We start from the raw sequence: 12582 nt of genomic DNA on the forward strand, positions 1-12582 counted from the left end.
TTCGATGTGTCCCTTTCACATCGATGTTTCTCTCTCTCTCTCTGTTCCTCTCTCTCCCCCCCACTCTACCTGAACAAAAAATGGAAAAATGTCCTCGGGTGAGGATAAAAATAAATAAATAAAATAAAATAAAATACAGACATGCGCCATCCAGTGTGGCTCAGTGGTTGAGCGTCAACCCATGCACCAAGAGGTCACCAGTTCGATTCCCGGTCAGGGCACATGCCCAGGTTGTGGGCCCAAACCCCAGTGGGGGGCATGCAGGAGGCGGCCAATCGATGTTCTCTCTCATCGATGTTTCTATCTCTCTCCCTCTCCCTTCCTCTTTCTCTGAAATCAATAAAGAAAAAAATATTTTTAAAAATAATAATAAAAATAAAATAAAATACAGACATGCCAACTCGGTCCCACCCTGTCATTTGTCAGGTCAATCGATTTTCTTTCTGCTTTGGGGATTGGTGGTTATAACCCGACAACTTCTCTCCCAGGCGAGACCTGCTGGGGAAAAGGAAATGGGACAGGCATTTGGGGAGAGGCCACCAACATTTAAAATGTGCCCAGTCAACCATCCCCCTTCTTAAATCTCTCACAGAGCCTCACAGAAGGGGGTGTGTGCAGAAATGCTCACTATGGACCTGTCTGTCCGTGACAAACTGGAAAGAGACCGAATATGCCCACCACAGGGGAATGGCTGAGAACTGTAATGTAGACCAAGGAATACTATGAAGTCACTAAAAAGAAAGAGGAAGATAAATCTGTATTGTTTACTAGGCTAGATACAATTGAGCGAAAAAAAAAAAACCAAGGGGCATAACAGGTGCAGAATTATTCGTCTTTTGCAGCAACATCATCCCACAAAATAATACTCTATGTTTTCTATGGGTACATGTCTGTGTATATAAAAGCATAGGAATGGGCTTTGAAGTATGGAAGACTGTAGTCCTCCACCCCCGCCCCCCAAAAAAGGACCAGTGAATACATCCAGATAAAAGGGAAGAGAGTTTCAAGAGAGTAATCGAAAGTTAGCAGTGTACAGCACCTGGCCAACCCCGTGGCATTGGACAAACTAGTTAGTCAGCTGGCTTTGAGCCTCGCTAGAAAGAGACACAAAATGAGTATTGTTGTTAATGTCTCTGGGCCTCGGTTTCCCCATCTGTAAAATGGGCTTACGAATGCCCACTTGGTGGAATTCCAGTGAGGACCTCATGAGCGTGCTGGAGCACCCGTAGTTGGTGTGTTGGATTAAGGATATGAGGATTGTGACCTGTGGCCCGAGGAGGCATGAGTCCACCACACGAGGTCAGCCAGTAGCTCTCTCAGCGTCCAAGTTCCCACTTGGAGGAAGTGACAATCCCAGGGTCATTTTGACTGGGGTGCAGTTTCCACACACTCACACCAAGGAAGTGCAGTCACAGATTTATTACTTCCAGATCCCAGAAACAAGAGAAGGAGGAGCAAGGAGCCAGCAGAGAGCCGGTTCTCCATCCCGGGGCGTGAGCGAGACAGAGAATAGGGGGACTGGCGCGGACTCTGAGGGGTCACTTTAAAAGCTGCCCCGGGAAAAACTAAGCCGGAACCTATGGCTGGAATCCTCGGCTCAGGTCCTTATCTAAATGTCCAGACTGGGCGAGCGCAGGGTTGTCACATTCTAAAATGCCTGGGCAGCGACCCAAAATAGTGTTCTCTCATCACAGTGAGATAGATGGCACCTTAGAACAGCCCGGTACAGGGCCTAGCATGGAGTTGGTTCTTGGTAAACATTCATCCCATTTCCATTCCCCAGCCTCACCAACGGCCTCCAGGAAGGATGGCAAGAACATGGTCAAGCAGAAGAGTGAAACATTTGGTCCCCAAGACAACCCAACCAGCCCCTGGGGCTGAACGTCATCTATTTCCCCCACGATGTGCAGACGGAAGCAGCCTCAGAGACGAGTCTACCTGGGGTGCTTCCAGTCCCTGCGGTGTACCCCACTCATCGCCCCTGGGCACCGCCCTCCAGTGGCCCACCTCCTCCTTGGCTACTCTGCAGTGCAAGAGGCCACCACCCAACGTTCCAGGTCAGTTCATGTCTCCAGAAGCAGGTGAGAAACCACGAAGACCACCTTCCAGGGGGAAACCAACCTGACTCAGCTCAGAGGTCAATCTCAAAAGGGACGTGCTTCTCGGATCCCAGTGCTCCCCAGTAGCTGAGTGGGGAGACAGTGCTCCTCCTAGTTCTCCGACAAAGCCTCCCACGGGTCTGCCTGCTGTGAGTGGGACGAGACGCCACCCGGTGGATTCTTCTCTGCTTCACGTTTCAGCACAGACACTCAACCGAAGGCCGGTGAGAGCCATGCACTGGGTCTTCGTGCCGTACACTTGGATCTTGGTCTATAAAAGCCACTGGCCAACCAGGACCAGCCTCCGAAGACCAGGTAGGGGCAGCGTGGGAGCCTGGGTCATCTTTTTACAGGAATTTGTATTCCTAAGGGCAGGTGGTCAACTTGCCCAGCGGTCCCTGTCATTTCTTGACGCTTCCATGTACCTTGACTCAGGATTCAATTTAGCTTCTGCCGTAGAGGGAGTGTGGACGTCCACCCAGTGCAGTAAGTGTTGATGTGAGGGAAGTGGTCCCTCCCTCCCTCCCTCCCTCCCTCATGCTCAGTCCAAGCGCCAGGTGGCGTTGACCCCACCCTCCACCCCCAGCATGGGCTTGTATCTGGTCGGTCAGAACACTCCACTCCCTCGGCTGTGGCAACGGGACACAACATTCAGAAAGCCCATAGAGCCATCGAGTTACAATGTGATTTTTGCCGGGACTGCCGAGAATGAGGCAAATCCGTGGTAATGATCCTGGGAGGATGGACGTGCTGGTGGCATGGTTTGAGTTCCGGCATCAAACCAGTCCTGGTGTATCCCATTGGCCGATGCTCTCTCCCTCTGACTTAGGTCGGTTTCCGTTGGTCCTGTGTCTGACGCCAGCAACTGTCCTTGCCACACATCTTCAGTCCACTGGGCTCTCCCTCAAGTTCTCCTTGTAGATATGATTGAGTTTGGTCAGACTTAGTCTTCCTGGGTCTCTGCCTCAGGACAGAGCCCTTTCCAACGGCTCTCTTCTGCCACTTGGATGCCCGGAGCTCCGGAGCGCCTCCAGTCGGTGGCTCTGGGCTGTCCTCACCCGTTGTTAGCTGCCAACCAGCATGCAAAACCCACCCACTCTGTCCTAACTTCCACCCGAGGCCGGCGAGGCTCTGAACTCAGAGACAGGGAAACAGCAGGAAAAGTGCCCCCTATTCCCAGAGGAGGAGAGTGGAACCAGGAACCACCTCCACCTGGCAGTCTAGAAGGTCAGAGCCCTGCCCCTCTGGGGCAGTCTGAACTGCCCCTCAGGGAGGCCACGGGCGACCCTCACATGCTATGAACTCTCGCAAATTGGCCAGCTCAAATTTTCCCAACGGTGCACACAGAGAACCCCCCATGCCCCCCTAAAACTGTTTCATCTACTGCTCCCCCTGCAGGCATCAGAAACATACATTCTCTGATTCTAGAACCTGGAGCAGGAAGGAGCTGGCAGTCCCAATACCCTCCCTAACCCCCTCAGCATCACCTACATCGACTTCGGAGAGCCCCATGGGGAACCGGGGGATGGCGGGCCCAGACTCTCGCAGCTCCAGCGGGAAGAAGAGACGGCTACAAGCCCTTTATAAATTGGGCCATGTTGTTCATAATCCTCGTGGAGCAGGGAAAAGATAAGAATCCCATGTCAATGGTGCTAAGCACTCCGTGAAAACCATCCTCCATGTGGTGCCAAGTCACCGGGACCCCGAGGTCCTCCAGTCTCTTCTTGTACAAGAGCGAATTGTCCCGGAGAACATCATACTCACAGCTAATAATGCAGGTTTCCGGGAGCCGAGACACGACTTCGTCTTCTGCAAGCAGGGGCTCGTTGATCAAATCCAGAAGCAAGTTTGTCTCCAGGTAAGCACTCTCATTCAGGGGCATAGGGGGCAGCGGCTTGTAGCCTCTCTTCTTAAACCTCTCCGGGATGTTTTCGGAGCTCACCCACTTTCTATACTTCGCCCAGACTTCGGCAGGTACGTGGGCACCTTTCAGGCAAGCATTTTTCCAGGTGGGGCTTATGTCCAGGTAATAAACAAAACATTGGTAGACAAAATCCAAATTGATCAATGGGACATTTCTGTTCTGCTGGTAGGAAGGCAGCTGGAAGTCCAGGAGTTGGACAGGAGCGTAGACCAGGATCTGAGCACGAATCTTGGGGAGATCTGAACTCTTCACAAGCTTTTGACAAATGAGCGTGGCCACTGCCCCACCCACGCTGTCACCACAGATCACAACGCGGGCTGGATCCACCCCGTACCTGTCTAGGGACCTCAGGAAGCAGATGGTGGCCGCAAAGCAGTCGACTATTATCATCGGATACCTGTGCTCGGGCGGCTGGCGGTATCTGAAAAGGAATCGAGGAACATGGTTTACTCTTGTAACCCTAGCGGAGCCCCAACACCTGTGCCTGGCCTGCTTGAGCCCAGATGTCTCCCATCAACTTCTCTTTCTGAAACCTGAGCAAGTCAAGTTAAATGTGGGGCTGACAGACATGAAGTCCTCTGTGCCCAGCACAGGGGCTCAGTAAGTGGTCACTGCTACTCCCACCGTCTACTGTCATTTTGGGAACAGGTTGTGACCACAAGAATCCTGTCAGCCACCTAGTGGTCAACAGCTTAGCTATCACCCACAGGAGCCCCCTCCCTGAGAGCGCTGCCCCGACTCACCCCTGTTCCCTACTTTTTTATTATTATTATTTTTATCCTCTCCCGAGGACATTTTTGCATTTATCTTCAGGTAGAACGGGAGGGAGCGAGGGAGGAAGAGAGAGAGAGAAACATCGATGTGAGAGAGACACATCAAGTGGTTGCCACCCACACGACCCCAACCGGGGCCAGGGACAAACCACAACCGAGGTAGGTGCCCATAGCGGGAACCGAACCCGGTTCTCTCTGGTCCGCGGGCCGATGCTCTAATCAGCCAGGGCTCCCTACTTTATTCTTTTACGAGCAAACCCAGGCTGACCTGGGTTTAACTTCTACATAACGCTGCCAGGCTCACAGGTGTTTGTGACCTCTCCTCTTGGAGACTTAAATACTACCAAGGGCCAGCCGATGACCTATAGGCCACCTCCAAATCAGCCACCGAACTCGACCCCTGTGACACAGGTTCGCCAGCCCGGCATTTTTCAAGAGATTTCAGAAATCTGGGTTTGCGGAGAAATCTCACCATTCTAAACGCTGGCCTCTAAGTTAGGACATGCTTTATGGATCAGCAAAGCTTCTGCCGGCCATGGTCATTCTGATGTTCCCTGGTCTTAGCTACCTGGCGGCAAAGCTTCAACTCCTACACTCTGTCCACGAAATAACTTTCTTGCAGGCATTTGCTCATATATTCTACTGCTGATCTCGTGGCTCAGCACAACCAGAACTGCAAGGCATATACCGCCAACAACTGGATCAAGATTTCCGTCCCCTTGCAGAAATGTTTTTGGAGCCAGGAATTGTAGAGCAAGGTGCTTCTCCAGGTCTCTCTCCCTCATCCAGGACTGAAACCTGTATTTTTCTTTTTTTAGAAAAAATGTAATATGTTTTTATTGATTTTTTAGAGAGAGGAAGGGAGAGAGAGAGAGAAACATGGATGTGAGAGAGAAACATTGATCAGCTGCCTCCTGCACGCCCCCTACTGGGGACGGAGCCCGAAACCCAGGCATGTGCGCTGACCAGGAATCGAACTGGGACCTCTCAGTCCATGGGATGATGCTCAGTCCACTGAGTCACACTGACCGGGCCTGACATCTGTATTTTTTACTCTACTCAACTAGCTGTGCCACAAGACAGTTGGGAAATGTAGCCCCAAGATACTGGCAATTGACCCTTCGTGGCAGGCGCATTTAAACAGAACTGCAGGAAACCAGAACCGCCCTGCCCAGTCTGAGGATGCGTCAGGCAGGAGGACAAGGCCACACCACGACAGTGACCACTCCTCATATATGTCCAGTTTGCCTGGCGTGGAGGCCCAGGAAGGGGCCGCCCAGGTCTCTCCTGCCCCATGTCCACCAAGCCCTCTTCACCTTTCCAGGGCTGGTGAGTGACTCTCCAAGATCAGTTAGGAGAGAGGGTGGCTTTTGAATCTTTCTCCCTTCCTCCAGTGGATCTCCCCAGGGTGGACCTCCCTCCAGAGAGCACTTGGCAATGCTGTGACCGTGTTTGCGGTTGTCCTGGTGATGGCACAGAGCGCGGTGGGCACTCAGTGGAGGGAGGAGCTCAGCGTCCAGCATGTGCAGGGCTGTTCTGCTCAACGAGAGTAGTCCGCCCAGACATGCTCTGCTGTGGAGCTCAGCAGCTGACCTGCTTAAGTGAGCCCCCTCCCCACCCCGGCTCCAAATGATGCCACGCACAGATCACCCCATGGAAACGTACCCACAGGCGGTCGGCAGGAAGGCGTGCCGGTTCTCTGCCTCTGTCTCTCCCTCTCCCTTCCTCTCCTCCTTGCTCCTGGTGTCCCCCAACTCCCTGCCTGCCTGAGTTCCTACCCCCCACCCCATCACTCTGGGTCACAGCCTGTTTTCCCTGCCTCTCCCCAGCCCCCCCTACTCACCCAACTGCCAGAACCACGGAGTCGCTCTCCTTGGACAAACGACAGCATGTTCTATGGTAGAATTCTAGAAAATAAAAGGTTTTAAAATTCACGAGGAAGGCTAGTGGACTTCTTTTGCCCATTCTCAGCTGCCCCTTCTCACTGGCCACCATCCCGGACAGAGCCCTTGGGTGTGACTCTCCGTTCACAATATCTGAGAAGCTGTTTGGCTACACAGGGCAGTGACTCAGTGTGTGAACTCCGGATCCAGACCCAAGCTCGGGTCTCACGTTGCCTCCTTGCCACCTGAGCTGAAGCAGTGTGAGGCACGTCCCTTCTCTCCCTGAGGCTTGGTTTGCTCATCTGTAAAATGGGGATAATGATCATTATAGAGTGTGAGGGATTCCAAGGAGATAATGCACAGAAAGGATTTCCACAGTGCCTGCCATGGAAATACTAATAATACTCATAAATATGAATTAGTAAAAATTCGCTGTTGCCCTGGCTGGTGTGGCTCAGTTGGTTGGAGCATCATCTCATGCATCAAAGGGTTGAGGGTTCGATCCCCAGTCAGGGCATGTGTGGGAAGCAACCAATCAATATTTCTCTCTCACATTGATGTTTCCCCCCTCCCCCTGCTTCCTCTATCTCTCAAGTCAATGACAAATATCCTCAGGTAAAGATAAAAATAAATGGTTGCATTAAATCCCTGTCTCAAAGTCTACAGCAGTAGCCCCTGGCATTCCACAGACTGGAAAGAACTATAAAGTATTTTTTCCCCCGATTCCTACAGTGGGGAAGGGGTTAGATAATAATATTATCTCAATTGTGAGTTTTGTCTCTCATTCATTTTTCTCACATTTTTGGTCCTCTCGTCTGTTGATACCAAAATTTATCTCAAGTACTAGCCCGATATAAAACAAAATAATGTGTTTTAGTTATTTTATTTTTCTTCATCATTATTTCCAACCAAGTAGAGCGGGTGGTTGCACAGTATTGTGACTGTATGAAATGCCACTGAACTGTACACTTTCAAGTGCTGAGTTTTATGTCATGTGAATTTCACATGTATAGACATCTCTCCCCCACTTTTCGAAACTTTGCTATTATGAAATGCCTACATTAGTACCTGTTTGGGGCTGACCATAGGACGTTTGAAGAGGGTTCTCGCCCTGGCCGGTTTGGCTCAGCGGTTAGAGCATCAGCCTGCGGGCCAGAGAGACCCGGGTTCGGTTCCCGCTAAGGGCACGTACCTTGGTTGCAGTTTGTCCCCGCCCCTGGTTGGGTTGTGCGGGTGGCAGCCACTCGATGTGTCCCTTTCACGTCGATGTTTCTCTCTCTCTCTCTCTCTTCCTCTCTCTCTCCCTCCCACTCTACCTGAACAAAAAATGAAAAAAGTGTCCTCGGGTGAGGATTAAAAAAAAAATTCAAAGTTACTGAAGAGGGTTCTCAGTTAACCAAAAAAAAGGGAAAAGCAAAAAAATATCAGTCAGCATGTGTTTGAGGGAGCCCTCCTGGAGGCAGCACCCCACCCCGGTAGGGACAGTGGCCCTGCCAAGCGCCCCTGGGAACACAGCACCTCAGCATCCAGCCCCAGAGCTCTGAACAAAGTCTGTTAGCCTCTGGGCTTTACCTAGACATCCATCAGCAAGACGTGTCTGAAGATCATTGCTTCCTCGCTTTACACCGTCTGGGCTTAGGGAAGGTGTCACGGGGCACCCTCTTTCGCATAGCGGGGGAAAACTGCATAGGCATATACATAGATGCACACATATGCGCATGTATACGCCCCATCTATCTCCTTCTTTCCAGCAAGAGACCAATACGTCCCATATCTGAGCCACCGCACCACCTGGACCTGCTAACTGCCCTGGTCCAGCTTCCCGGGTCATACTGGCCTTTAGACCCCAGGAAGACGACAGAAGCGACTCTTCACGCCGGAAGGTGGGTGCCTCCCCACGCTGCTCCGAGACTGTAACACTCGGGGCTGGGGAACAGGAAAGGAATCTTACTCAAGCTGCCGAAGATGGTCCCGCCGCCATGGACGAACACGATGCCGGGCCGGGGGCTGCAGGAGGGCGCCTTGGGCTGGTATAGCTTCACCGGGATGGTCCCCAAGCGGAGGTCCTTGACCACCACAGCCGGGTCCGTCTTGAGCGGTTGCAGGTCGTGTACAAAACGGACAAATTGGGGCATGGAACAGATTCTCAGTTTCTCCAAAATCTTCCCCTGTGGGCCAGAGAAGAGGAGATGCAGTGAGCAGGGTTTCAGCATGTCCCTGCCGGGTCCTGCTGCCTGCCACACGTGCCCTTGGCAGAGTGGCCGGACCTCGTCGCACCTGCAGAACATCCCAGCCCGGGCACCAGCCCCTCCAAACCTCTCCCCGGACCCCCGCACACCCCAGCCCTGCAAACAGACTTCTGGTCACCCCTGAGGGCTCCTCTGCCCGGAAGGCACCCCCCACACACAGGGTCCTGCCCCAGCTCGGCCTGGACATGACGTTTCTCCCAGGGAGCCCCTCTTGGACCATCCTAGCCAATGTGGCCCTCCTTGCATTTGTTGCTATTTTTAAGATGTAATAACTGAGTTGTGGTTATGGTGTTTTTTGATGGTTTATTTTAAGTATTTTTATTGATTGTTAGAGAGAGAAGAGAAAAGGAAAGAGAGAACGAGAGAAACATCGATTTGAAAGTGGAGCGTCCATCGGCTGCCTCCTGCACACCCCTCACCGAGGATGGAGTCCCGTGCTCAAGCCTGTGCCCTGACTAGGAATCGAACCTGAAACCTCTCTGTGCAAGGGACGATTCCTGACCAGCTGAGCCACACTGGCCAGGGCTGTGCATATGATTTTTAAAAGAGATGAAAAATTTCTTATCTTTTAGAGCTACTTATGGAATCAATTTTGGATAAAATAAAAGGCTATCCAGCCCTGGACAGTTTGGCTCAGCAGTTAGAGCGTCCACCTACGGACGAAAGAGTAACAGGTTCGATTTCAGTCAAGGGCATGTACCTCAGTTCAGTCCCCAGCCCTGATCTAGGTCGTGCAGGAGGCAACAGTCAATATGTCTCTCTCACATCGATGTCTCTCTTTCTCTCTCTCTCTCTCTCTCTCTCTCTCTCTCTCTCTCTTTCTCTCTCTCTCTCTCTGTATTTCCCTCTCTTCCACTCTATCTGAAGATAAATGGAAAAAAGTATCCTCAGCTGAGAATTAAAAAAAAAAAAAAAGGCTATCCAGAATTTGCTTCATAAGCAAATGGGAATGATGGACAGGTTGGGGACACCGAGAAAGCTAGATTGGGCTGGAGGCATGAATGCTGTGGCTGGGGACCTGGGGACCTGGGGCTTCTTCCTACTATTGCTGACCGTCTGAAAGTTTACATAATAGGATTTTTTTTTTTTTTGGTACGTGCCCCTAGCGGGAACCGAACCGGGGACTCTCTGGTCCACAGGCCGACGCTCCAACCGCTGAGCCAAACTGGCCAGGGCTGAAAGTTTACATAATAGAGAAAGAAAGTAAACCAAGTGGGCTCACCCCCACGGCACTGTCCCTAACCTGTCCTGTGCCGCGGCCCTCGGGGCTCCCAGGGAGGCCCGGGCCTCAGTGCAGAATGCCTTTGAACAGGGGGCCGTTCCATCTCAGCAGAGCTACCTATCCACACGCAACGGGCACGTGTGACGCGGCACTCCACGGGCTTCCCGCCAGCACACGGAACAGTGAGAGCTGGCGTCTGGCCTAATACCGTCCTCCTCTCAAAGGGACAGGCGCACACGGGCTTTTCACGAAACCTGCCACCGCAGGCACACGCTCGGGAAATCCTCTCGGTGACCCAGTGTTGGCTGCTGCTGTCACAGCTGTGGCTTGTCACCCTCATTTCAAATGGAAGGAAGTACTATGTTTTCATTGGACATCAGTGAAAATGGGGTGATTTTTTACCCCATCCAAAGGTATGGACTCCTTGCCTTCTGTCACCCTTGGGGGTTTGGGGCACCCCTTTAACAAGCCTGCCTTAACCCACTGCCCTGCCTTCCTTTCCTCCCAGCATGGCCTCTGTGAATCGGTTTGCTTGCATGTTGCTGCCTCTCTCCCTCCCTTCCCCCAGTGCACCCCACCCTGCAGGAAGGCTCTATCTGGGACCTGGTCTCCATCGCCCATCACTGACCCTCAGGGCTAGAACTGGTGGATGGCATGTAGTAGTGTACAACACATCTTTGCAGACAGAAAAACAGACCAACAAATAGTAATAAGGCTCATATTTAGGGAGAGCTTACTCTGTGCCAGGCATTCAAACGCACACACGACGTACTGCATCCCCACAAAATGCTACGGAGTCGGGACCATTATCTTCCCATTTTGCAGATGAGGAAGCTGAGTCGCTGTGTTTGGGAACCCAGACTGTAGACTATGAAAGTCAAGGCCAGGAAGAGTACAGGAGCAGATCATCACCTCCTGTCATTCTGACCCTGGTGGGAAGGAACACTGGGCTTCTGGGTTCTTCTCCATCGAGGGTTTCCCATGAGAACAGGCAATCGCTTGTCATCATGTACGAGACATGTTTCCTAACATGTTTTCTATCTGCCGTTTCTACCAGCCCTCTGGAACAGCAGAGCAAATCTTTTATACCAACCTCGACATGATCCTTGCCAAGATCTATTTACAGGGATTTCATTGACTTACACACACCAAAAACAACAGCAGAATCTTATTAATGACATAAACAAGCGTCCATCTCTCCAAAGCATCTATCTATCTATCTATCTATCTATCTATCTATCTATCTATCATCTATCATCTATCTATCATCTATCTATCTATCTATCATCTATCTATCATCTATCTATCTATCTATCTATCTATCATCTATCTATCATCTATCTATCATCTATCTATCTATCTATCATCTATCTATCATCTATCTATCTATCTATCTATCTATCTATCTATCTATCTATCATCTATCATCTATCTATCATCTATCTATCATCTATCTATCTATCTATCTATCTATCTATCTATCTAATCTATCTGTGTATCTATCTGTGTATCTATCCATGTATCTATCTGTATAATTCAGTCACATTGTGCAGTTTTGTTCATCTATACTAATTTACTATTTTGCTAGTGTGTCTCTTTACTTTGTCATTGGCCACTTGTAGCGAGCAGCTAGGTAGTAAGGAGGCCCCAAAGTTTCAGAACAACTCCCTGCTACCTCCACAGCGAGGCGGATGCTGTGAGGAAGGTAAGACAAGGTGCAGCAGGCCTCCGTTTTTCTGAGAAGTGCATCAGTCTTTGCGTCGTGTGGCTGTCCGCCGTTCTGCTTGGGGAACCCTGGGAGAGGTTGAGAACCACTGGAGTGGGAAGCATCAGCTCTGAGAACACACTGTCAGCCTCGGCTCCGTGTGTTTTCCCAACTCGCTCCTGAAGCCTCACAACGAGGGGACAAATAAAACACAAACTCACCCACGCCATCAACACCTGGAGGAGGCAGTGCAGGACCCACAGTCTCACGGGGTGTTCGATGGCTGCAGGGATCTCTGTAGTGAGGAGGCAGCGGCAGACTTCCCACAGCCCCACCCCCATGAGGAGCACCCAGACCGCCCCAATGACCAGGAGAAGGACCACCATCCTGCTGTTCGCTGCGCAGAGGAGGCCACAGAGAGGCCGTGCTCAGCGCACACCACGGAGGACACGGTTTTGAGCCAGTGGACTGCCATCACTTATATCACAACCTGCCTTCCCCACCTCCTCATCTCCCAGAAGTCCGGCCCCAGTGAGTCAGAGGCTCAGGTGAGAACATGGTTCTCCGAGGCCCATGGGAAAGAGAAAGTGACCCAGCAAGAAACATCAGCTTACCTCGTGGTGCTGCAGCTGGAAGTGGCCTTGAGCCAGTCACTATGGACATCACAACCACTGCCCTTTGACTGCAGTTCCTGAGTCTGCCTGCGGGCCCCAGGGCCTTTGCACTT

The 12582-nt window shown here is 51.5% G+C and overlaps 1 protein-coding gene across 1 annotated transcript; it reads right to left on the reverse strand.

Moving 5' to 3' along the window:
* Nucleotides 1-3669: 3669 nt before the first annotated feature.
* LOC118627277 (arylacetamide deacetylase-like 3) lies at nucleotides 3670-12241 on the reverse strand. The gene is made up of 4 exons (XM_036257577.1): nucleotides 12077-12241; nucleotides 8631-8847; nucleotides 6640-6703; nucleotides 3670-4444 (listed from the first exon to the last, which is right to left on the reverse strand). The coding sequence occupies exons 1-4, from the start codon at nucleotides 12239-12241 to the stop codon at nucleotides 3670-3672; spliced, it is 1221 nt and encodes a 406-aa protein (XP_036113470.1).
* Nucleotides 12242-12582: the final 341 nt, after the last annotated feature.

The sequence above is a fragment of the Molossus molossus genome, unplaced genomic scaffold (assembly GCF_014108415.1).
Source record: "Molossus molossus isolate mMolMol1 unplaced genomic scaffold, mMolMol1.p scaffold_m16_p_12, whole genome shotgun sequence".
Classification (NCBI taxonomy): domain Eukaryota; kingdom Metazoa; phylum Chordata; class Mammalia; order Chiroptera; family Molossidae; genus Molossus; species Molossus molossus.

Bases quoted from the DNA above. Each gene is read 5' to 3' on its own strand.
- LOC118627277 (XM_036257577.1), bottom strand. From the start codon at position 12,241: ATGGTGGTCCTTCTCCTGGTCATTGGGGCGGTCTGGGTGCTCCTCATG. The intron at 6,704-8,630 runs GTAAGATTCCTT...TTTATTTTCTAG, and splicing joins GACCATCTTCGGCAGCTTGA to AATTCTACCATAGAACATGC. The intron at 4,445-6,639 runs GTGAGTAGGGGG...ATTCCTTTTCAG, and splicing joins TCCGTGGTTCTGGCAGTTGG to ATACCGCCAGCCGCCCGAGC.